At 38.5% G+C, this 24956-nt stretch overlaps 3 protein-coding genes across 4 annotated transcripts; 1 reads left to right on the top strand and 2 right to left on the bottom strand.

Annotated features, from left to right (window-relative positions):
• The first annotated feature begins 3590 nt into the window (after positions 1–3590).
• On the top strand, positions 3591–7421 carry LOC114528789. Its single transcript, XM_028550507.1, has 3 exons — positions 3591–5077; positions 6202–6341; positions 6551–7421. The coding sequence occupies exons 1-3, from the start codon at positions 3654–3656 to the stop codon at positions 6787–6789; spliced, it is 1803 nt and encodes a 600-aa protein (XP_028406308.1). The 5' UTR covers positions 3591–3653; the 3' UTR covers positions 6790–7421.
• Positions 7422–7828: 407 nt separating this feature from the next.
• LOC114528733 lies at positions 7829–24744 on the bottom strand. 2 transcript variants are annotated; one of them, XM_028550414.1, is made up of 15 exons: positions 24312–24736; positions 22726–23063; positions 21971–22114; positions 21325–21415; positions 19855–20963; positions 19009–19315; positions 18665–18792; positions 17763–18349; positions 17234–17300; positions 16994–17101; positions 11398–11617; positions 10796–10989; positions 10220–10349; positions 9536–9785; positions 8445–9192 (listed from the first exon to the last, which is right to left on the bottom strand). In XM_028550414.1, exons 1-15 carry the CDS (start codon positions 24550–24552, stop codon positions 9141–9143), a joined length of 3966 nt encoding a protein of 1321 aa, XP_028406215.1. In that variant the 5' UTR covers positions 24553–24736; the 3' UTR covers positions 8445–9140. The 2 variants fall into 2 exon arrangements, with proteins under 2 accessions (XP_028406216.1, XP_028406215.1); XM_028550415.1 differs by lacking the exons at positions 8445–9192; positions 9536–9785 and adding an exon at positions 7829–8115 and having other exon boundaries at positions 24312–24744.
• On the bottom strand, positions 13013–16981 carry LOC114528734. The gene has a single exon (XM_028550416.1). The coding sequence runs from the start codon at positions 15960–15962 to the stop codon at positions 14412–14414; it is 1551 nt and encodes a 516-aa protein (XP_028406217.1). The 5' UTR covers positions 15963–16981; the 3' UTR covers positions 13013–14411.
• Positions 24745–24956: the final 212 nt, after the last annotated feature.

Raw genomic sequence — 24956 nt, 5'->3', positions numbered from 1 at the left:
ACTTTTTGAACTTTTCAAAAACTGTCTCAAAATGCTCTAAAATGAAAGATATTAGTCTTAGGAAGCCATTTTTAGCATTTTAAGACAGTTTTTGAAAAGTTCAAAAAGTCGTCAAAATTGACCAAAATGGTAAGGGGTAACCTTACCATTTTGGTCAATTTTGACGACTTGTTCAACTTTTCAAAAACTGTCTCAAAACGCTCTAAAATGAAAGATATTAGTCTTAGGAAGCCATTTTTAGCATTTTAAGACAGTTTTTGAAAAGTTCAAAAAGTCGTCAAAATTGACCAAAATGGTAAGGGGTAAGCCTTACCATTTTGGTCAATTTTGACGACTTTTTCAACTTTTCAAAAACTATCTCAAAATGCTCTAAAATGAAAGATATTAGTCTCAGGAAGCCATTTTTAGCATTTTAAGACAGTTTTTGAAAAGTTCAAAAAGTCGTCAAAATTGACCAAAATGGTGAGGGGTAAGCCTTACCATTTTGGTCAATTTTGACGACTTTTTCAACTTTTTAAAATTTGTCTCAAAATGCTCTAAAATGAAAGATATTAACCTTAGGAAGCCATTTTTAGCATTTTAAGACAGTTTTTGAAAAGTTCAAACAGTCGTTAAAATTGACCAAAATGGTAAGGGGTAAGCCTTACCATTTTGGTCAATTTTGACGACTTTTTCAACTTTTCAAAAAGTGTCTCAAAATGCTCTAAAATGAAAGATATTAGTCTTAGGAAGCCATTTTTAGCATTTTAAGACAGTTTTTGAAAAGTTCAAAAAGTCGTCAAAATTGACCAAAATGGTAAGGGGTTAAGCCTTACCATTTTGGTCAATTTTGACGACTTTTTCAACTTTTCAAAATTTGTCCCAAAATGCTCTAAAATGAAAGATATTAGCCTTAGGAAGCCATTTTTAGCATTTTTAGACAGTTTTTGAAAAGTTCAAAAAGTCGTCAAAATTGACCAAAATGGTAAGGGGTAAGCCTTAGTTTTTGAACAGAACAGTAAAATGATGCAATATGTATATTATTTCTACATGTATAAAAAGGAATTTAAAACAATAGTGAAGGAAACTGGAGAAAGTTTTTTGAAACAAAACAGGAAATGAAACCTGGACTTTTATTTGCCTGGTCACTTCCTAACCTAATTTCAGTCCTAAAAATCCTAATTTTCGTCAATTTTTCGGGATATTTCAAAATTCGGTTCATGGTTCTGTATCGGTCGACATTTTATGTAAAAACTCGAAATGTTGAAGTATGTATATATATATAGCAAGTATATCAGTCAGTATGTAGCTAGCTATAAACTGTGTGTAGTTCATTATGAATTTAAAAGGTCTCCCGTTTCGCATGGTAGACCATTTAAGCATGTAATTAGCGGTCATGATTAATTAGTAATGGCGACCACAAATTGTTATCTGCCCAGGTGGCAAAACGTAGGAGTATTAGTTCAGCAGGAGCCTTTTGAAATGGTGAAGACGCCTGCATTGTCTGACGGACGTCTGAATAATTTTGCTTAATTTACCTGGGTCGGCCTTTTAAAACTGGATAGATACATATATATATAAGGCTTTCTCTCGGATGACTGATTTGATCTTTATAAAAAACTATCTCTACCAGAAGATGAAACACCTGTTTTTTGCCAGCAAAATGGGTGTAGAAGGCATTCATCTACTTGAGAAAGTTGGCTCAAAAGTTAAATATGAAAATCTGTATATAAATAGATTCAGTTAGTTTTCTTAAGGTCGTCTCCCGCTGATAAAACTGTGTGGTATTCACCATTTCAAACTGTGTATGTGAACACTACGAGTTGCCAAATCTGCTGTACGTTAGAAAGGCAGCCATGCCAGTAAAATCAATGTCATATAATTTATCAGCGATTGGTCTAACCATGAATACATCACTCATCAATCCATGCTCTAAACATGAAATATTTTGCCAAATGTGGCTTAAAGATAACATGAAAACTATAGTGACTCAAAAGTCAATTCATTATATATAATCTCGTAGTTCGCTGATATTTAGCGAGATTTTCGCGTGTTCTAGTCAAACTTAAATACATTCGTATATGCGTTAAATGTTTAGCTATCAGTTCATTATTACTATACTTGCATTATTTTAAATCTATGTGTATTGAACCGGCCAACTTATAAATCTTAAACTGAATCATTTTCAAATTTCAACGTCATGCAACGAGAGACTTGAGTGTTTTGATAGTCAATATTATCAGGTAAAGAAAATATCCTGCAAGCACAGTAGAACTGCGGTTGGTCGTCAAATCCTTGAGATGAGAGTTCTGCATCCCCAAACAACGAAAAGACATAATAGAAAGCCAGCGATTACGCTGCCTAGGACTATCAAAGCGAATTCCCAAGTTGCAAAATTACCACCTTTGTCTTCCTCGTCGCTCGAAGATTGTTTTGCCTGGCTGGGCGAAATATTCAACAATTGTTGACAGGCCAACGAGTTTTTCACACACTGACTTGAACAACAAAATCCACCATCACAATCTTCGTTGAACATACAAATTATCCCCTCACAACTTGATCGACACAACGGATAATGATTAGAACCAAGACAACATTTCATTGTACAGTTTGAAGCACCACAAATCTTCGATTCTACACCCTTTAAATTCATCCACAGAAAAACGCAGAACGAAAACAGCAAAATAGGGATCTCCTTCATTTTCAACAGTCGCGTTTGACAATTCCTCGCTACAGTTTTATCTAGTATGTGTTTTGTTTTCCGCCTGACGCAGCCCCCCAGTATGGGCTAGGAATGTCTTTTGAATAAGATGTGCATAAATTTAGCAATTTCTGAAGCAATTTCTGAAGCAATTTCTGAAGAACTCCACCAAAATCTAGCGAGAATAATTTGCTGTGGGATTCATGCAGGCATGTTTAAAAAGACACACAGAAATTGCTGCAAATTTCTTGATATTTTGCACAAACATTTTAAAATATATTTAACACAGAATTATAGTTAATAGGATTGTTGACGTTGTAATTCAGGTTAGATTCTATATTGCAATAAAACTACACTCGTAAAAACAAATTGTTAGGACAATTAATTTTACATTGTTTATTGTTTCTACAGTTCCGTAGTAAAAAATGAAGGCTTATTTGTTTAGCGAGCTTTGAATTTGGTTAGAATTCACATTTGTGTAGAAATTCAAACTGATTAAGGTTCTTACCGATTAGAATATAACCGTTCAAATGCACGGGTTTATTTGAACGTGTCTTTAATAGTTTTCTAAGATACCCTTTTCGTTTATTTTCACATGACACATTATATTATCAGATCAGATATTTGAAATCACCGAATGATTTGTAATGTAATTTGATATTTCGATCGCATACGGCAGGATTATGGAGCCAATTGAGAAATCACGGCAGCGAGACGTATATGATATTGACCGCTTCCAAAGTTTACATATTTCTGGAATTTTTTGCAGCGCATCGTGCAGAAAGAAAGCGATGACCAGTCAGCATATTGCTACCAAATATGGACGCGATGTGTTGGTCATAACGGAAATCACGCGCGAAAACGTCTCGGGTTTTGCGCGGAGTAAGGTTACACACACGACGCATTGCATCAAGTCGCGTCGCGTGGTACAGAAGCGAGTCACTCAATGCACTTTGTATTATAGCTTTACGCGATGAACGACTTTGATCAAAACGTTCGGGTGAGTTTCAAGCTTTCGCGTGAGGCTGCCATGAAGCTTCGTGAGTTTGCGCTAACCAAGACTGAACTTCTGTGTAATCTCGGCGTATTTGCTGTTCAATTGGGCAACGAGTCGCAGATATGCATTTCCTCTCCGTTAAACTTCGACAAAGATGTTCTCACCGGCGCGTCGCACTGCGCAAAAACCAGTGCCGGTAGACAACAGAAATCGCAAAATGGACAGGCGAAAAAACCGGGCGAATTACGTGACTCTAGACGCAGCCTACCCAAGATCGACAAAGCGCTTTTAAATGTTGACAGAGGAGTGCGACCCGTAGACCTAGCACTAGCCCGAGCTACGGCTGACTCGGTGATGATTTCCGATGGTTTATCGTCGATGAACTCGCTAAACAAAGCAGCATTCATGAATAGGACATCGACGCAAAAGAACAGAACTACCAGCCCGAAAACGGACCTTATATCAAGGAGAGAAGGACATCATAACAAAAATAGCCTTCGCGATTCATCAGCGTCCGCGGTTGGGAACAGTAGCCCAACAAATCAAGTGGCAATGAAACCCATATCCTACCATGGTGTTATCAAGTTTAACTCGAAAAACGACGAGGAGCTATGTAGAAGCTCACCGTATGGGAAAGAAGACTCCGATGATGCCAGACGCAGTAAAAACGTAAGAGGCGATAGCGTTTGTCGTCAGGATGAAATTCAAGATGGTTTGTCACGGAATATCGAGCGTGTAGCGAATGATGCAACGAAATATGGGAAGGAATTGAAAACGGCCTCAGAAGACGTACGCAAAATCCTAACGCAAAGCAACGAAGTGAGCGTTCCCAAGCTTCAAGTAAATTCTCAAGATTTATCCAAGGCTTCCTCTTCCATTGATCCTGATTCGAATAAGAACAAAGATGAGAAAAGAGCAATCAAAATGGACGCGCAAACGGCGACCTTGAATGAACATGATGGTATGTCTAATATGACAGATTCATTTGAATGTAGTGTAAACACGGACATCAATAGCGGCCTATCAACATTTCCTGCGCAAGGCATCTCGTTTGCCCAACACTTGATAAACCTTAGTAAACAATATCGGTTGGAAAACGAAAAATCGCCGATAATGGGAAGCGAGAAATTTTTCGCGACACAAGCGTCGCGAATTGTTCGCAACGATCACGTCCTCCGATGCTTCACCACCGGATGCGAAAAACAAGAGGATTTTATGGGCTTTACGGGTCAAAATGCGCTGTTATTCGATGGCAGTTACAAGGCGACAGCCGTGAAAAGTGCCGAAGAGTTGAGCAAAGAGCAAAGCGAAGCTTCGCCGACTAATTTGGACTCCATGTCAGAAACATCGGCTGATTCCCTTTTCGAAGACGCGAGATTGGGAAGTGTGGATGAATTAAGGTATGACATAAGTTTGTCTATCCCATATTCCTTCCGGATTAAACCCATGATATCGCATTTGAACACTGATGTGCCCTTTAAATTATTATCTCTCATATCAAAACACAATTTGATTGGTACGTCGTGTTTTGTTCGCGCGGCATAGGTCAGCAGTTAAAGAGCTTGCTTGCAATCCTTGGAGATTTTTCGCATATTTGTGATATTCTGAAGATTTAAAAGCAAAGCTCTGAGTAAAAAGCCTTTGTAAAGTATCCACCTACATTGTATCGTATGCCGTTCGCCTTGTGTTGGACTTGTGTTCGAGATGCAGCGACGAAAAAAGAAATCGCACGTTTTATTGCGTGCCAAGTAATGCTTCGTTTGACGTAATTACCGCCAAATTTAACAATGTCTAGGGAAATGTTGGCATGTTTATAATAAGATATTTCAATTGATTTTTTCGAATCTTGTTAAGTATTATAAAAATAGGATGGATAATTTTCCCCCAAGTACCGTAAAGGCTTGTGAATATTTTAGATAAATTCGCTCCAAATCTAGCTCTGAAATGCATGCACATTTTCTGGAAGAAATAAAGAAGAACTTTGGAATTTAAAAAATTATAGCTTTCCATAAAAAAAAATTAAAAATGGCTTAGGTAATAGAGCTTAGCGTGAACTTGCATGCAACCATTGCAGAATATCCGATTGACTAAAATTGTTTAAAATGTATAGCGGTTATTTCAGACTATTTTTATGTTTTGATCCACACGAGCGAAGATAGTGTGGAAAAAGTCCATTTCCACGATACAATTCGTTAACGGTATAATCGATTGTGATTTTGTGATGTGCGATTTCATATTTATCGTTTAAATACACGTAGCTCTGCGCTGGGTCGGCTGGCTCTGTATTTCAGAGTTTTCTTTCATTTTAACTAATGGCATTGCTTCAAGCAACAGTCCCATATCGCATTTCAGTTATGTGCACCCAATGGAGATTTGTTCGGCCTTGCATGGACTTTTTAATGCGATATTTTGCCCAGAGAAACCTCTTGTTTGAGGTAATTTTCTGCTCCTGTGCGAAGCTCTAGCTGGCTAGTAATGGTCACAAATTTCGGCAGCAACAATAAAGATTTACTTTCTCTTATAGCTTGTCTCCTTCTTCAAACGAGAATGCGCCTGCTTCCAGCGAAGAAAACTCCAGGGCGACCTCACCAACCCCTCCAGAAAGCAAACGGCCAGAGGATCAACAAACGAAGACAAAGCAGGAAAATCGAAAGAGGAAATTGTGTAAGTAAACTAAAGGAGTAGAGATCGAGTTGATCAAGACATGACTGAATATTACGTGTGCATGACTATAGTCTAGAGAGGCGACTCGGAGAAGTGCATTACTCCATTTATAGCGCACATTGCAAGCTAAAAGTTGAACAGTCTCGACAAGAACTATATTAGTAATGGCATTGTTGAAACTCATTATGTCTTCTTTATCCTTTTTCTAGATCAAAGGTACGTGAAAGGACACACTGGAATAATATGTAAGCTGTGCATGCATCCAGTTTCCAAATCGTACAGCTGCTACAAGCTTGCTCACGCCCCGAAAGAGATTCGTCATTTATTCGATGATGGCTCCCATTGTGTCAGAGTTTGTCGAAGATGCCTGCCGTACAAATCGCCAAAGAGAAGCGAAAAAAATACGCAGAAGAAACTACATAAGACTATCGAAAAGCTTCTGAAATAAGAATATTTGGGGTAGAGACACTCTATAATACAACGAAAAGTCTGTTGTCCGTCTCGTTTCCGACAAAACCGACAATCCTCTCGGACTCAAAATGAATATTCAACCGTAGTACTATGAACCTATAGTTGCATTCTGTTTGCTCGCCTTTAGGAGACATTATAAGTCTTATAGATATGAGCTACGTCTATGACGGCACTGGCAAGTTTATAATGCTAATTCACGAGACGAAATGCGAACGTTTTTTAAAATCTTCTTCACCAATTCTTTACCAATTTACCACTAAACATGTTGGTGAAAATTTGGTGATTTACAAACTAGTTTCATACTGTCTTTTGATGCGAAATTTCGTCAGGAAGAGAACTTTTTTCGTCGAAGGTCTCTTTTCAAAATATGCATTATCTTACTTTCATTTCCAAATCACGAATTCACCCAGTTCATATATATTCGAACCCTTTTAGGGTCTAATTTTGAGCCCCCGGGCTAAATGGCTACTGCAGAGCCTTAAAAACATATATTTATAAGCCGGTGAATAATAACTTTAGTGTTTTAGTTAGGTTTAAAAATAATTTTATTGTTATATAATGTATAATTTTATACACAATTTTAAAAATATACTGTATTTTGGCCGTACAAATAAATGTATATGTAAAAAGTCATGTTATATATTTCTTTCTATATTTACTTATAAATTTGATACATTGCCTTCTGTTTGAAGCGAAGGTCTTTTCACGAGGCTGTTTTGAAACGCGGTATCCCCGTTTGAAAAATTGAACAACAGAAAAGCGATTTAGGGCGCTTTTCATTAATACGGTAAAAACGGCCAGACCTGTCCTGTGTATTTCAGTACAGACAGATTATTGGTATTTTAGAGTGTTTCAAGAACTCTGCATTCAAGTATATCGTTATTTACATCTGCCTTGCATGGGAAATGCAGTTTCACCGCTATATTCTTAACGAAATGCTCTATTTCATTTCAAAATATGACCGGTCTGGCCATTTTGGCTGCCTAAAGCACAGCGCCTTTAGTCTCAGATGTTTGCACTGCTTTAGACTGCTGCACGCGCAATTTCGTCTGGAGTGACAACTGCTGATATATGCGATATATTCTCCTATATTTGTGCACATACGCGTATATATTTTGCATCATTCTTTGAATGAGTGATGTCAGCACAAATCATAAGCCAAGCTACGATTCTTGTGTGTATCCGTTGGAATTTAAGGAAAGTAAAAAACTTCAGGTGTTTCTAAGAGAGTACTTACAAAACTCCAAACGTCTACCAAGGAATGGTGTCCGTATGGACTACAATTCACATGTAGATTGTCTACCTACAAACATTGAGAATGCAGGATCAATTCGATGGGATAATGGACTGGACTTCTAGGAAGAACATTTCAGAACTGATCTACTATACATAAAGTTAGCTTAGTTTAGGTTTCCTCCTGTAGTAACACTGGATCAATAAGAGATGATCCTTACTGGACCTCTAGGAAGAACAGTTTAGAACTGATAGAACTATCCAGTATAAATAAAGTTAGTTATTTAAGGTTTTTTTTTATTTTCCGTCTTCTCGATGCCTTTAAAACCATGTCCATACCAACAAAGGCATGCAAGCAAAAAGGATAACTGTTTAATTTAAATAATTTTATTGCTATATAATGTATTTTATACACAATTTTATATACTGTATAACCGTCGTACAAAATTTTAGAATAATATATATTTCCATTCAATAAATAAGAATTAGTGCAGAAATCTTCAGAGAGCAATACAGCTTGAAAGAGTTGATCCACCATTGCATGCACACAAGCTAGCCTTTCAACTTTTATTTAACGTCCTGGAAACGGTCCTAATTGTCCCTTGTGCGAGGCAAAGATATGTTTAACGTAACATCGTAATTCGAGCGAGATATATATTGAACACAAAATCAAGGATTTGATATGGAGCCAAAATTTTCCACAACCTTGCGCCTGGGTTGAACTGCAACAAATCATCAAACTATATGTCTTTAGAACAGCAGTATACGTTCAGTCGACATATCAATCAAGGATATCCACCAATGATAACTGACTCGAGTATATTTTGCCATATTCTGAACCATCTAACAGGTTTAACTTTGGTTGCGAATGGCAAAACACCACAAACCATTGCCAGGCGACGGGCACGAAACATCACAACATACATACATTATTGGGATTATTATCATTGCATTTCGTAGCTAATTTGAGATTTATCTTCCTCATGTAATTCTTGCTTGCCTGCGCTCTTAGCCTCGTTTCTTGTTTAGTATTAGGACGTGAATGTATAAACTCCATGTGTAGTAAAGTTATATAATTTTCAAAACTCCGAACGATTACCAAGGACTCGTGTCTGTGTCGATTTCAACGCAGTTGTAAATAGCATACCTACGAATGGGCAGAGAGTGAATCAATTGGATGGTATAGGAACTTGTATCTGAAATAATATCCACGCATAGATTCCTACTGAACCTCTAGGAAGAAGAACTTGTAGAGCTGTCCAGTATAAATATATAAAGTTAGTTTAGTTTAGGTTTCCTCCTGTAGTAACACTGGATCAAGAAGAGATGATCCTTACTGAACCTCTAGGAAGAACAGTTTAGAACTAATAGAGCTATCCAGTATAAATTAAGTTAGTTTAGTTTAGGTTTCCTCCTGTAGTAACACTGAATAAATAAGAGATGATCCATACTGGACCTCTAGAAAGAACAGTTTAGAAGGAAGAACTTACCTAAGTTTCTTTTCGGCCACTTCAACAGATGAATACGAGGGAAGCATCAAAGTGCTGGCACAAGTTGAGGCCCCGGGTAAAGTATCTTTCTCGCCACACATCTGAGAAATCGTGATACACGCTGGCAGTCGTTTCCGGCCGGTTACGAAGCGAAGAAACCGACTGCGATCGTCGGCAGTAAAATTTTCTAACACCTTCCACAACTGAGCTACACACTCCGAGTCAGAAGACAGTTCGTCGCCATAGTGAACTAAAATATAAACCGCTTATCACATCTTGCGCTTTATTTTCAAAAGAGAAAACTGGGTTCAACCGACTTAACGCATGCGCCTTCATGTTACTCAACTGTTATGTTTCATTGTGTCTGAAGATAAGAAAATTTATCCATTTTTATAATATTTATATTTGGTTATCGTTTAATTCAAATTTTGCATCTCAAGATGGCTTTATTCTTAGGATCTGTTTCCAAACAATCTGATAGCAATCTTTTACCAAACGAACTGTTAGGAATCAGTTTCCAAACAAACTGTTAGAAATCTGTTTCCAAACAAACTGTTAGAAGTCTGTTTCCAAACAAACTGTTAGAAATCTGTTTACGAACTGTTTGCTGTCATGGACATATTTTGTGTAATTTTTTATAGAAATAAATAGATTTTTCAAAAAAGGTATTTAAAAAGCACTTACTTGATTCTTTCAGTAAAGACATGGAGATTTCGTTGAAACCACAAACACCTCTCTCAAGTTCATGTGATGTGATCAATTCTAGTAATGACTGCGGAATGACGGTGAGAAAACCATCGCGGATGGATGTGATCTTGGAAAAAAGAAATGAAAAGAATGTTTATAGATGTTTGGTGCTTCTGGACGAACAACGTATACGACTTTTAGGATTGAGTTGAGGATAAAAAACACTTTTACCAGCAAACAAAAAATACATGCAAAAAAAACTCCGAAGAGCATCATCGTAACTTGTAACCATGCAAAAAAAAACTCCGAAAGGCATCATCGTAACTTGTAACACAAGGCTTGAGCTTTAAACAAGGACGACAAATGTACAGTAATATTTCGATTTTCGAAGGCATCTTTTCAAAGGGTTCTTTTCAAAGGCATTCTCATGCAAACCTCCGACTATTCTGAATTGCCAATGACTTTGAAAAAATCGCCGAAAATTTGTCGTCTTGTTTTAAGACTCAAATATTGCCTTTAAAACTAAGATATTGTTTTCTCACTAAGTCAATAACAGCAACATCAGATTCATACCTGATCCAAAAACTCCATCATCCTACTCTTCTTCACAAGTTGACAATATTCTAGTCTCGTTTCATAATCGACCAGCAATTGATGGCCATTTTCCTTGACAGATTCTATCGTACCGTCACTAAACGCCGTAGTAAAGTCGAGATCTTTTCCGTACGTTGCATCAAATTCTTCCCTCTTCATCGATTCAAAGTTGTCTGAACAAAAAAGCATGTTATGATCTATTTTGCATCTATTTTGGATTCAATTCACTTCTGACGAATGGAATATAGTCCGTTTTTGATGAAGCAGTAGTGCATTGGCTTCAGTGGATTTGCTGCCCATAAACATTGCAAGACAACAGACTATAAAACATCCATCAGAAGTGAATTGGATCCAACAAAATTGGATCGTGTGAAACATACCTTTAGCGGGAAACGCGAAGACTAAAATGCAAACGGGTACTTGACGTATGAATTGCAGACAGAGCGCGTTTCTGATTGGATAACGCGCATCCAGTTAGCCAATCAGAGACATGCTTTGTCCGCAAACTACGTCACAGCACAGTCTTAGTATAAAGGTCTATATACAAGACCTGGACGTTCTTATGTCACTCTTATACTTACTGATCATGTTCACAGCGAGGGCATCGACGTTGGCAAAGTCTTTAGTCCACGTGACATGCTCACCAACCAATAGTTTCCAAACATATGGCGGGAAATACAGCGCCAGGGTCTCGTCACTGCGATAAGCAGCTCCCATTAACCTCCCCAGCCAATGGAAAACTTTCATGTTCTTGCATGATGGGTTGGGAATGAAGCAATCACGGTGATCGCCAACCTGATCCTAGAGAAACGTTTCGAAAAAATACGGATTTATTTATTTCCGTTTAGACCAAGTACTGGCACTTGTTCTTATTGCATTTACAAAGGTTAAAAATAAAAATAATTGAAAAAAAACAACATTGCAAAGCAGTAAGTACTAGACTAGTCAGGCTAATATTAGTAGCAACACTCAGTCAACACTCAGTCAGACTAGCGGTACTGCAATGATCAACTCACATTGAGGAAGGTTGAAAGAGAAACACTGAATAAAACATTGCAAAGCAGTAAGCACTAGACTAGTCAGGCTAGTATTAGTAGCAACAGTCAACACTCAGTCAGACTAGCAGTACTGCAATGATCAACTGACATTGAGGAAGGTTGAAAGAGAAACACTGAATAAAACATTGCAAAGTAGGAAGAAATATTAAATTAGCACTTCAAAATTTAATAGTTTGAGAATACAGGAAGACGCTATTGAAGAAACACTCAAGTTTAGAATAGGCCACTCACTGCCAATTAACAAACACATTGAACCGTGTCAGTAACTAATGACTATAGCCAGTTACATAAAGACTCTTTATATAACTATAGGTTCACGGCAAATTAACTTCTGGTGGATGCTTTATAGCTAGTCTGTTGACTTGCAAAGTATATGGCAACAGTCGACTCACTGCAACGCATTGCTGCTTTATCAATAACAAACTATAATCTATGCAAAATCCTCATGATGAAGTATTGTTAGAAACATGGGCGAGATGGTCTGAGCTGATAGCTTGTTTATCAATACCAGTTCTTATAGGAGGGAGTACAGTTTCTTATGGTGTAATTCTTTGCACCGAAGACTGGGTTGTTCTGGAAGCGATTTTGAAACACTGTGATTAACGGTTTAGTGAAATACGTTACCACGCCAATCACAACAACACCATTACCGAATACATGTCGTCTCCAGTTCTTCGACCACACGCGCGCAATGGGTATATTATGCCAGTGGATTTGAATAAAAGTGGCTAGGAAAATGAAGACAATTTCTATGCCCAGTCCGATCGCAGTCAGGATAAAAAACGATTTAAGAACAGTCCAGGCGGACATTTCAAAACTTGTGATGTGGTAGAGCACAATATAGGCTTGGCTGAGAATTAACGAGTTGCTATCAAACAGTATATTTTGAATATTCATGTCAGCTTTCAGTCGTCTATGATGCGGCGTATCTTCGTGCGAACGATGCATGTGAGCATATTTTGTTCGAAATCTCGATGATTCTCGCCCAGACCTTCCCCCTGATATTCACAGTCGCCACTTTGAGGACTCTGGAAACACCCGAGACAATACACAATCCTACAAACAGCCAAATATTCTTAAAATTCGCCTGCATTATCCGATACACAACTATTCCGGTAGCGGGTATGAATAAGGCAAAGCTTCGTTCAGGTCTGACGACTTGCGAGCTACATCGTAAAGCCATGCGCCTGCAAATGACTGCGAGCACGAGCGTCAAGGTCGGAGCTGTAATGGCCACGATGAATCTGAATAAGACATTTTCAAGCGAAATAAACCAGTAGACAAGAGCATATCTGTAAAACATAGCAACCGCAAAGGCCAGGAAAAACGGAAAAGCAACAATAATGAAGATTTGTAGATTTGGGTAGGATATGCCAGGGTCACATTTTCTGATCTTGCTAACCACAATAGCGCTTTCCATTATAACAGCGATTGCAAACAGTACGTTGCCTGGGACACGATACCATAGGCTTGTGTCGTAAACACGATACAGAAGTAAAAAACTCAAATACAATGTATAAAGTAGAGCGGTTAACAGCCCAACCAATATGGTCAAGGAATATTGACTTTTAAACTTCTTCCAGCCAAACAGAAGCGCCAGAAACATTGGAAACAAAACGTTAACGACAACAGCGTCAATTCCATTGCCCAGTAAGCGAATTCTCTGCACATCGAAGGAGAGGGTATTGTTTGATTTTATCATCCATTGAAAACACAAATCGACTGTTCTTAGATCAAAATAAATGAGAATCACTCCAAAAATAACCAAAGGGACTACAGCTGAGATGATAGTTAGGGTTGCCTTGAGACTTCTGAGGAACGACTGCCTGTAGCTTCGCCTGCTTTCGATTTCATAACCCAATTCAATATAATCCCTGCTCGAAGGAACGTTCTCTTCCCCAAACAAGGCATATTCGCTGTAAATCGTATCATTAAGCTGGCCATCCTGCTCTAAGGCACTTCCATTGTCGTTCACTTCGCGAGAAATTCGTGGAGTGCCCATAACCAAAGCGGAAAACAAGGATACAAGGGTAGAAATGATTCTGTCCAACATTTTAAAAGTGTTAAATTGAAAGTGTTTACGTAGAACTTCGTTAATCATTCAGACGTCGGTCATTTGAATCACAATGGATTTGAATTCAAAGAGAAGCTTGTTCTTTTTTTATTCATATATAACTGCACATTTATATTATAGGGACGGAACAGTTTATAACTGCGGGTTGCCTTTCAAAAGGCGATAACAAAATAATATTCGTTATGGTGCATCATTCAATAAAACAATGACATGCATAAAACTGGATTTACGAAACTACATTTGCGAAACACATGATTATTAGAGATGAATTCATCTGCTACAATACTAATTATCACGTATATTAGCCCACGTTTGTCACGAATAACAATCGTTGCTTGCTTATTAAATATTCTCTAGAGGTTCAAGATTATACTACAGTTTTTAGTGTGCTAGAATTTCACTTGGAAAACCATTGAATACTGTTTGCTTTGGCAGTGAACGACCTATGCAGTCAATACCAGTTTTAAAATGGCAGAGTACAATTCCTTATGGTGTAAACACCTAAACCAAAGGCATGGTTATCAAGGAAACGGTGTTGAAATACTACGAGCAAAGGTTTGGTGAAATACGTCACCAAACACACCATGAAGACACTATTAGCAAACATGTGTCGTTTCCAGACCATCGACCACGCACGCGCAATGGGTATATTACGCCAATGAATGTGGATAAAAGTGGATATGAAATTACACACAATTTCAATACTAATGCCGATCGCAATTCTTATCAGGGATGATTTTAGGACAGTCCAGGCAGACACTTCAAAACTTGTAATTTGGTAGAGCACGATATAAGCCTGGCTGAGAATTAATGAATTGCTATCAAACAGAATATTTTGAATATTCATGTCAGCTTTCAGTCGTCTATGACGAGGCGTGTTTCCAGGTAGATGCCGCAGTCTAATGCAACATGTTTTGTTCCAAAACGGGATAATTCTTGACCATATTTTCTCCCTGATGCCAACAGTCGCGGCCTTGAGGACCCCAGAGGTACCAGAGACAATGGATAGTACAATAAACCACCAAATATTCTTAAAATCTGCCTGTAATAGTCGATAAAGTATTATCCCGGCAGCATGGATGAAATAAACAAGGCCAAAGCTTCGTTCAGGGCTGATAATTTGTGAGCTACGCCACAATGCCATGTGTCTGCAAATGACTGAGACGAAGAGTGACAACGCTGGCGTCATCATCGCCACAATGAACCTGGAGAACGCGCTTTCAAAGGTAATGAACCAGTAGACAAGCGCGTACCTGTAAAGCAAAGCTATCGCAAAAAATAGTAACCATGGACAGGATATTACTGTGAATATCTGACAATTTGAGTAGGATATGCCAGGGTCACATTGTCTTATCTTGCGAACAACAATAGTGCTTACCACCAAAATGGCGGTTACAAACAGTACATTGCCTGGTACACGATACCATAAGCTTGTGTCATAAACATGATACAGAAGTAAAAAGCTCAAATACAATGTATAAAGTAGAGCGGCCAATAGCGCTATGAATACGGTCAGAGAATATTGACTTTTAAACTTTCTCCAACCAAACAGAATCACTAGACTCAATGGAAACCATAAGCTTAGAATCACAATTTCAATTCCATCACCGATTAAACGAATTCTCAGGACATCGAAGGAGAGGGTATCGTTTGACTTTGTCAGCAGTTGAAAACACAAATCGGTTGTTCTCAGATCAAAATAAATCAGAATCACTCCCAAAATAACCAAAGGAATTACAGCTAAGATTATGGTTAGCGTTGCCTTGAGACTTTTACAAAGCGATTCACCGAAGCTTCGCTTGTTTTCCATTACACCAGAAAGTGAAACATATTCCCTGCTCGAAGGAAAGTCCTCCTGCACCAACGAGGGATATTCACTCTGGCTCGTATCATTCGCATTAATAGGCTCATCTTGATCTCTGAAATTGCTGTTCATCTCACGATATATTCCCGGAACGTCCAGAGTTACAGCGAAAAAAAGAGATAAGAAAGTAGCGATAATGTCGTCCAACATTTTTGAAAGTTTTAAGCGATTGAGGACTATATCGAGTTATGAATCACCTGTTGGTACCTCGTTGACTTCTTACTATATACAGACGGTATAGTTGAACGACGAATTAAGTTGTCGATATATTATCACATTCCTTCACGCTGAACCGATGCTGTTGTGTTTGTGATTGCGTTTGGGGGGAGTATAGCCATCACCTGAGTCGAAATACTTTGCCATAAACAATAGGATTTAACTTCACGTTAGTTTCGTAATGCCGAGTTTCGAAATGCCGGGTTTCCTGTGGGTTTTTTTAACCCCGATAGATAGAATTAGGAATCAGTTGTCGTATGCGAAATATCTTATTTGGTTCCGCTATGATTGTGCTGACCACTGATCTTACAATACACTGGATGTATTCGTGTTCGACATTCCTTCTTTTCAAATTTATTGTTTTTAGGCTCAGTAAACACCAGTATATAAATATGCCTCCCTCCCCTAGCTAACCCAACGAACTAACCGTACATCTCAATAAATATCAATAAATTACTTGAAATATCACATTAGGAACATCGCTTCAACGGAAACTAACCATGTTCAAAGCCAGCCGGGGTCTAGTCAATTTTGCATTTCGAATCACTATATCGTATAAAGCTAAGATTATAGATAATGAGATAATAGGCCTCACGACAAAGAATTATTATTTGTCTATTAACCTATCAGTGATTTTACACGAATGATAAAATATTTCGGGGTTTTTGCGGTGTTATTTTCACGGAGAAGACCTTCACCGCCATTTTTTGTGGCTTCAAATTGATAATATTAAGCCGTGACGCGAACAGTTGCATTTTGAACTGATGTATGTCAAAAACACAGCAAACTTATGGCGTATCTAACACAGTATTGGTTCCCTACAGTTCGAATTGTATATGGACTAAAGTTTGTGTCCACAAAAATCCGAAATATGTGAGATTTAAACAGGTTTTTAACGAGCGGCCCTAGCAGAATCGACGTGAAGACACGACTGTATATATACTATCTTTAAAATGGTCACTTACCCTGTTATTAACAGTCTTTATTAGCAGAGGAAGTGTCTTGTTAACGTCGTCGTCTTGAGGACACAATTCATCCGAAATCTCCGACAATGAATCTCGGAAACCACCACCCTAAGATGAATATGAGAAGGAATGAATGGAAAATGCATTCATCTATCGTGAAAGCATCGAATCGGGAAATTTAAAAGCTCGTCGAAATGAATCAAGCCATGAAAAACAAAAGAAATAGCGTATTCGCCCCACCTGGTCAATTATTCCCTCTCCAACAAACTTCACCTCCCACCATTGTTCACATTTTCTTTTATTCCACCTAAAAGAGATGCGAGAAAATCATCATATATGTCTTCGCAAGCACTTTGAGAGTCCTCGGTAAAACCTCTTCCCTACACAGTGGACTCCACTTCTCTCGTTCACGAATTCACCCCTCCGTTCACGGCGAATCCCCCCCCTCCTTCGGTCAACCCCCTCCTCAATCAGGTCCTCAACCTCCTCGGTCTGTCAACCCGCGGTGGATCCCCCAAATCTCAACTATTAATACCCCTCCCTATCACGAAAAACCTCTATCCTCTCTTAGAGAATTTCTTCTTTCCTCAGCAAATTTTCCCCATCCACCCGGATGAATCCCTCGGTCAAACCAACAATATCATCCTTGTTGAACCCCTATTCCCTTTTCGGTGAATCCTCCCTCCTCCTTGGCGAATTCCCCCCATCCCTCCCCCGGCAAACCCCTCTCTTTCACACAAAGGTACAATGCAGTCGACAATATACTGACCTGAAACTCATATTCTCAGCTTTCAGCGATTCGAAAATTTGATAAAATACTGACGTGGCGGGGTTATCCAACCTCTGCTTTACGCACGCTCGCCGATCGACGTAAACGACCGGAGCTTGTTCGGGCAGAGGCTGCTCCGTGGCCCTTAACAGCTCACTCAAGATCCCAGTACGGCGATTGGACAATGGCAGAAGGAAACGTAAACACGACAATATACGACTTGCATTTGATTTCTCTCTCTTCGATTCCAGAGTCCACGGAAAATAAGGTTTTTTGGTTTCATTTAAGTCCATCTTTTGACTGGATTTGTTCGCAATTCGACCCAAGTTCTCCACAAACTGTTTAAACCTTTCTTCTTCTTTGTCCAAACGTTTTATTTGCTGTCTCAGTTCGATCAACTCTTGTTCGTTCATCTGGTCTTCTTTTGCGATTTCCGTTTGTTTGTCCACGATATCGTTTCGCTTCAGCTTGTGTTCTGTGATGCGTTGTTGCACGAGGTGGAACTGTTCCAGTTCGCCTGTGCTCATGTGTTTCGCTTGAGATTCCGCGTGTTCAATCATGATCTTCTGTTCGTCGAACAGTTGCATCTAGGAAATACAACAAGCGTCAGTATATAAATTAATAATTGAAGTTTTGCCAAATTATCAAATACTTCATGTATCAAACCACTGTGATCAAACATAGACCTTCTTCAGTGTCAGTTGATCATTGCAGTACTGCTAGTCTGACTAAGTGTTGACTGTTGCTACTAATACTAGCCTGACTAGTCTAGTACTTACTGCTTTGCAATGTTTTATTCAGTGTTTCTCTTTCAACCTTCCTCAATGTCAGTTGATCATTGCAGTACTGCTAGTCTGACTAGTATTTACTCTTTTACAAACTTCCATACCTCAAAGTATTACCTGTTTTTTAATGAGAAACTGCTGTTCTTTGAATCTTCCTGTTAGACTTTCACGAAGGGCCAGCTTTTTCTTCAAACACCCCTTGCGTCTTTGGATATTTCTAATTCCATTTGTTAAGTAGATGTCAGCTGTAAAATGATGTTAGATAATATAGAAGCTACCTGATACAACGAAATTACCCAGATGGTTACTATAAGCTTTAATTAAATATGCCTGCCCAAAGCGTGGTCCTGTAGTTGTTAAATCAGTGGAATTAGATCTTTAAATCTTTAAAATTTAGATATTTGCTTTCTTCAAAATGTATTTTCAAATTTTCAAATCCTCTACTCCTGCTACAAACTTACCTTCATTTTTAGAACGGGGATGGATGTGGATAACAGGTTCATCTTGGGACACAGGTGAATTGAACGAGCTCACGGTGAAGGATGCCAGCGGATATGGTTTGTTCGTAACAGGTCTGGTAACAAGGTCGACATTAGTTGACGTGCTGCATAGCAACGGGATGACGCAATCGATCACGTGCACAACACGTAGTAATGCCAGAGCGCGGAATGTCAGGGACTCTGCTGGACACGAGGCGATCTTCGGGTACCGCGCTAGGGCAGACGGTGTGAACAAACTAGGCACGACCGAGATGTGCTTTGGTAGACACTGGGGGGAAAGAAATGAGTTACTGAATAGAGGGACCATTGTATGAAGTAGGGTTAATACTTGCGTGAGAACTATAATATACCTGGATTAACACTAATTGTGTCAATAGAAGTATAATATAGCTGGATTAATACTAGTTGATTCGAGAGAACTATAATATACCTGGACTAATACTAGTGGAGTCGACAGAACTATAATATAGCTCGATTGATACTGGTTGGGTTGAGAAAACTATAATATAGCTGGACTAACATTGATTGTGTCAGGAGAACTATAATATAGCTGGACTAATACTAGTTGGGTTGAGAAAACTATAATATAGCTGGACTAATACTAGTTGGGTTGAGAAAACTATAATATAGCTGGACTAATACTGATTGTGTCAGGAGAACTATGATATAGCTGGACTAATATTGGTTGGGTCTGGAGAACTATAATATAGCAGGATTAATACTAGTTGGGGCGTAAGATATGACTAGAAAGATACAGGTAAAGTCGAGAACTCTGATCAGTGACAATAAATCATGCCTCACTCTTACCTTGCTACTGAATTTGCTGGACACCCCTCCTAGTGACGTCACCAACAACTGCACCAGCTCAGTATCATTTTCGCAGGTCCAATTTGGACTGGGGAGCAATTGTAATTCGTTGGTCAAAACCTCGTCTAATTCAATCGGGCAAAACTGTTTTCCTCGCGAGGTTACAGAACATGGCTTATTCTCGGCTCTTCCCTGTAGCGAGGGTTTTCTACCATTGTTCGTAATCTCTGCTTTGTTACCACGCGTCCCAGGACAATTATCCCCAGGACAATTATCCCCAGGACAATTATCCCCAGGACAATTATCCCCAGGACAATTATCTCTGGGGCGAAGGACATCGCTGGTACCCGAATTCTTCCTAGAAGTTCCAATATTCTGCCCCACCGTTTCACCGCCCCACCGATTTTCCATGGAATGTTTAACATTTGCGTCAGAATTAGTTCTACTTATATTCTCATCATCCTGTGATTCAATTTTCAAATCAATGGCCTTCTCAGCGATCGTAAGGAGATCACCGTAAACCTCGAGTTGTCCAAAAAGCCGCGAAATATCACCGTCGTTCTTGGCGGACTGATTCGAACAGCAAGGGCTGTCATTTTGCACCAGCCTTTGTTTTGAGGATTTATTCTCGTGTTTGGTCACAATCGCTCCAGCTTTCGTTTCCTTTTCATCGACTAAATCTTCATATTTCTGTAAAATCGTCTTAACGTTCGACAACAAGCCGTTCTCTGAACCCCCATTCACTCCGACTGGTCGAGATTTCCTCTTCGGCTTTCGCTTGATCTTTGTGTACAACTGAAAGCATTTTTCTCTATTTTCTCTGTCGTTGCTACACAATGAGTACGTGAAGTCTACCGCATTCTCCCAAGTCGTGTCGTATTGCAGGTCGTTCCAAAGGGAATCGACATGTTCGGAGCCGGCCGAGTTCGTCTTGCTGTAAGATGAATCCTTGGGCTTTTTGTCGAAGAATGTTACTACCTGATCAACCGGGTTAGACGAAGGAACACCGAGTGTTGGCGATTCAGGCGTTCGTGTCAGCTGGGAGATTTGAGTAAAGGATGGAACATACGAGAATGGCTTTGGAATCCGACCAGACTGTGTTAAGCTTTCTGTTGCAAAAAATACACATCACTTCAGATAAAAGAAAACAGTGTTCACAGAAGAGACACCGATATTGGAACCTGGAGTTTTCTTTGTTCAAACAAGGAGGGGTTTCGTTTTAAACAAATCAGCAAATTTGTTTACATTTTCAGTAAACATAATACTCATGTGGTAACCACATAATCAGAAGCCATAAATTTTGCCTACTTCTGGTAAAAATGGTACACTATTTAATATCAGTTTACATGAAGTATTATAAGTTTAGGCATTCTGATTGGCTCAGCCTGAAAAATGTGAACAAATTTGCTGATTACTTCAAAACAAAACCCCTCTTTGTTCTTCATTCATTCCTTCATCCAACAAACATACCAACAACATCCTGAAGCGCTCGTATTCTTGATAATGATTTTCTAGCCGAGGACTTTGGGACAAGGAGTCCGGGCGCTGGGTATATCTTTATCTAAACATTGAAAATCATTCTTAATGCGTGGCTTGAATGTTGAGAACTACAGTACCTGCCCCACAAAACATCACCAGAGACAAACACACTAATATTTGCACGGGTTTTCACACAACTTAGGACTAAACCTTTAGATATCTTTGTTAAAACCTGGTTTACATTTCGCTGTGAGTATCGTGAAAATGCCAAGGTGGCTGATGTGTGATTGAATATTTCTATATGTGTGCACAGCCAAGAAAGACCGATTTAAATACAGAAATAAAGATAACATCTGGACTATTTTTCATCCGTGAAAATGATTTTTTTTATGACAATTAAGACTGAATGGAAAGTCTTTCTAGGAATATCTTGGCAGTTGTTTCATGATCAGAAACCAAGCGTATAATTCCTGATTTTACTCCAAACCTGATCCATATCTTACTCAACTAATAACCCCAAAGGATTAAATAGTTTATTAAGAATTATATCAGCAGATTTTGGACATGAAATTACTACCCATGTCTCTGTGTATACGGCAGTTCTCCTCGATTATTATAGAGTGAACAGTGGTTTTACCTGTTTTGCTTTTTGTTTAAGAGAAGCGAATCTTAGTTTAGGGAAAAGCTCGTTATCCACAGGCAGCACAAGAGACTCAAAACACACATCGCTCAGGACATTTTCATTCACACCAGAAGGATCCAGTCGTTCCAATTTCAGGAGCTACGACAAAGAAAACAACAATATGAAGGATTCAGATGAATAAATGTGTACATATGCTAAAAGTATTTTTTTATCCTAAAGTGTTCAGAACATTCCTAGGTACCATTGTGATGGTTGATCGTGGTTCTACTATCTCAGTCTTGTGATGGTTCTACTATCAACCTTGCAAGCTGAAAAATTAGTTCGACCACAGTGGGAATAAAACGTGCAACCTTCAGTTTTCCAGTCGAATGCTTTTCAAACTGAGCTACCAGTCAAGGCAGTTTCAACTGGTGATTTTTCAGAAATCAATCTAACTCCTTCCATACCTATGTTTCTGGAATATATAAAACCAAGGTTACCGGTACCAGTTCAATTCACACAGGGATCAAGCTAATTCTTTAGCTTGTCCAGTTAGCCACTCAGACAAGCACCATCACAATATTAATTTATACACCTAAGTCATATACTGTACACTATTTCTAGCTAGTATTTCTTATTCTGGGAATGCAATTTCACGGTGTGAACGCTGAATATGCAGTACTAGTACTAGTTGAAGTCAAAGACTCTGTATATAGATGGACAAGAATACCCAGACAATTCCTTTCATAATAATTTTATTACCATCATACCTTATTACCACTTGGCACAACCACCAGACCTTTCGGTTTAACCAGATGAAGGAGAAAATCAAATCTTTCCCGTGGACAAGCAGCACCACAGTAGAGTCGATCATACTTTTGCACAGTTGTATCAATGTGAAAACAATTGCCGTGAATAAACTGAGGATAGCATATCTTTTTCTTCAACTTTGGGGAATACATAAAGAACTCCTCACAGCATTCATTCGCATGTTCGACAAGGTTCGCTCGCAACTCTACACCATGATTGACCCCTTGAGATCCTATTACGTACCCAGCTAACATTGAGAAATATCCCGTTCCACTACCTATGTTTAGAAATGACATCCCTAAATGAAAAAGAAACAGACATTAGTAATATGGACAACACATTGTTGGTATTGTTTCAAAGCATCACTATGTCATATCATATCATTCACAAACTTCAAAGATTTAGTCAATGCATGTGACAAAATGAATTATGTGATGCTTGGAAACACATCAACTTTCTGAACAAGTCTTCACACAAATCTCATGTTATTGGATTCAATTCAATTTTCGTAGAAAACATTATCCTCACCACCCCTTTTTTTGGTCAGACAGAATATTTTCACAATTTATGCATCAGAAAATGTCTATAAACAATCGAAACTTTATTATCCTTAGAGCTTGTTGTTTTGAAGCACTTCTATAGTTGTGCCAAAAAAATGTAATCCAAAATAGCTCTGTCAGCATATTTGATAATTTCCAGCAAATGATTTCATAAATATTGCTGGATGAAATGAACACTTCCTTTCAAAAGGACAAACTGCATTGTATAATTACTTGACCACATATTTTTTTACTGCAATGCTTTTAGGAATTAGGAAGTAAATTACACTAATAAAGGTCTTAGCTAGGTTAACAGGACTAAAATCTTTGCAGTGAAAATGAGTAGATAGTGAGTGGAACTATTGTTGTGAGTGTTTATGCAGTGATTTTAGATTTAAGTTTAAAAATCATGTACATTTCTGACTAACCAAACAGAAAAGGGGAAACTGACATTTCATAGACTTGTTAGGGTACAAAGGTCTGTCATCAACCAGCGCTTACAAATGATACAGTAAATAAACATGAATTTTACATAATGAAGCAATTTTAACTGGTACAGTATTACACTCGTCTGAGTCTACCTGGGCTAGCAAGAGGTATAAATTCGTTCGATAATGAATCAGAGTTTTGCAGATGAACCATCCTGATAAGCGATATGTCAATTATTACTCATGGATTATCGAACGAACTATTATTTTATTCACTTCCCTAAGTTCTGAGTTTCTAGTGCTGTAAATTAAAATATTAGCATGGATGAATACCGTTTTTGATTAAATTGTATTAAACTCAGGAATTAAAGAACAAACATCTCTTTGGTAAACTAAAACATGTTTGCTATCATGGAATTATTGGAATACGGTGTTTTTATTGTGAAGAACAAAAGCTAGAACAGTGATACAACTCGCCCTTTAAATTTCACGATGTAGCAAAATACTACCTCGAATCGAACGAAAAATAAACACAGTCATGATTATTCAATATTAAAGGTTATCGGGCCGATAACGTACCTTCTTTTAGGTCTAATGCTTCTAAGACTGTAGCGTACATATGTGGGGCACTCATATGCAAGTGATCGTCGCCTCGGACAGGATAATCCCCATAGGCATCGTCGTGTAAATATTCGGGCAAGAACGCCGCTCTGGGTACGTTTAGGAAGGCACTTTCAACTACGGCGCTGGATATGATCGACAATTGCTTGAAATTCTTTACCATTTCCTCGTTCAACTCTCCCAGACTTCGCCAGGCCATGACCTTCGCGATGTATCGAGGCACCGGAATAGAGCACGATGTTGTTTTTTTTGCTATTTCAAGCAAATCAAACCGAACAGATTTTGGTTTATTTTGAGTTTCTTTTTCGCCATGTCACTGAAGTCGACATGCGTTCCACAACAAGGACCATGATGCAATCCGAGAACAATGACCTCAATATTACCTGGAGTCTGCGGCCTTCGTTGAAAAACACCATCTTAATAAAAATATACTCGTAATTTTATTTATCTATTTCGCTTAGCCAGTCGAACACACAGAGATACAAACACAAACTGCACTAATAAAACTACAAAATGTTATTTGGAGCTACTGTTCTATTATATTTTAATATTCTATTATTTAATTCACAGAAAAAAGGGGGGGAAATGAAACATAGATAAATC

This window comes from Dendronephthya gigantea, unplaced genomic scaffold (assembly GCF_004324835.1).
Source record: "Dendronephthya gigantea isolate DGI-Jeju-01 unplaced genomic scaffold, DenGig_1.0 000051F, whole genome shotgun sequence".
NCBI classification, from domain to species: Eukaryota; Metazoa; Cnidaria; class Anthozoa; order Malacalcyonacea; family Nephtheidae; genus Dendronephthya; species Dendronephthya gigantea.
Note: the sequence above shows the minus strand (reverse complement) of the source record. Positions and strands in the feature narration are given on the sequence as shown.

What these genes read in the sequence shown, in the direction of transcription:
- LOC114528733 (XM_028550414.1), bottom strand. Translation starts at nt 24,552, where the DNA reads ATGGCCTGGCGAAGTCTGGGAGAGTTGAACGAGGAAATGGTAAAGAAT. An exon ending in TTGTGCCAAGTGGTAATAAG is followed by an intron (nt 22,115 to 22,725) that starts GTATGATGGTAA and finishes TCTTTGTCGTAG; the next exon opens with CTCCTGAAATTGGAACGACT. An exon ending in AGTTTCTCATTAAAAAACAG is followed by an intron (nt 18,350 to 18,664) that starts GTAATACTTTGA and finishes TGTATTTCCTAG; the next exon opens with ATGCAACTGTTCGACGAACA.
- LOC114528734 (XM_028550416.1), bottom strand. Translation starts at nt 15,962, where the DNA reads ATGTTGGACGACATTATCGCTACTTTCTTATCTCTTTTTTTCGCTGTA.
- LOC114528789 (XM_028550507.1), top strand. Translation starts at nt 3,654, where the DNA reads ATGAACGACTTTGATCAAAACGTTCGGGTGAGTTTCAAGCTTTCGCGT. An exon ending in GGAAGTGTGGATGAATTAAG is followed by an intron (nt 5,078 to 6,201) that starts GTATGACATAAG and finishes TTTCTCTTATAG; the next exon opens with CTTGTCTCCTTCTTCAAACG. An exon ending in AAATCGAAAGAGGAAATTGT is followed by an intron (nt 6,342 to 6,550) that starts GTAAGTAAACTA and finishes TCCTTTTTCTAG; the next exon opens with ATCAAAGGTACGTGAAAGGA.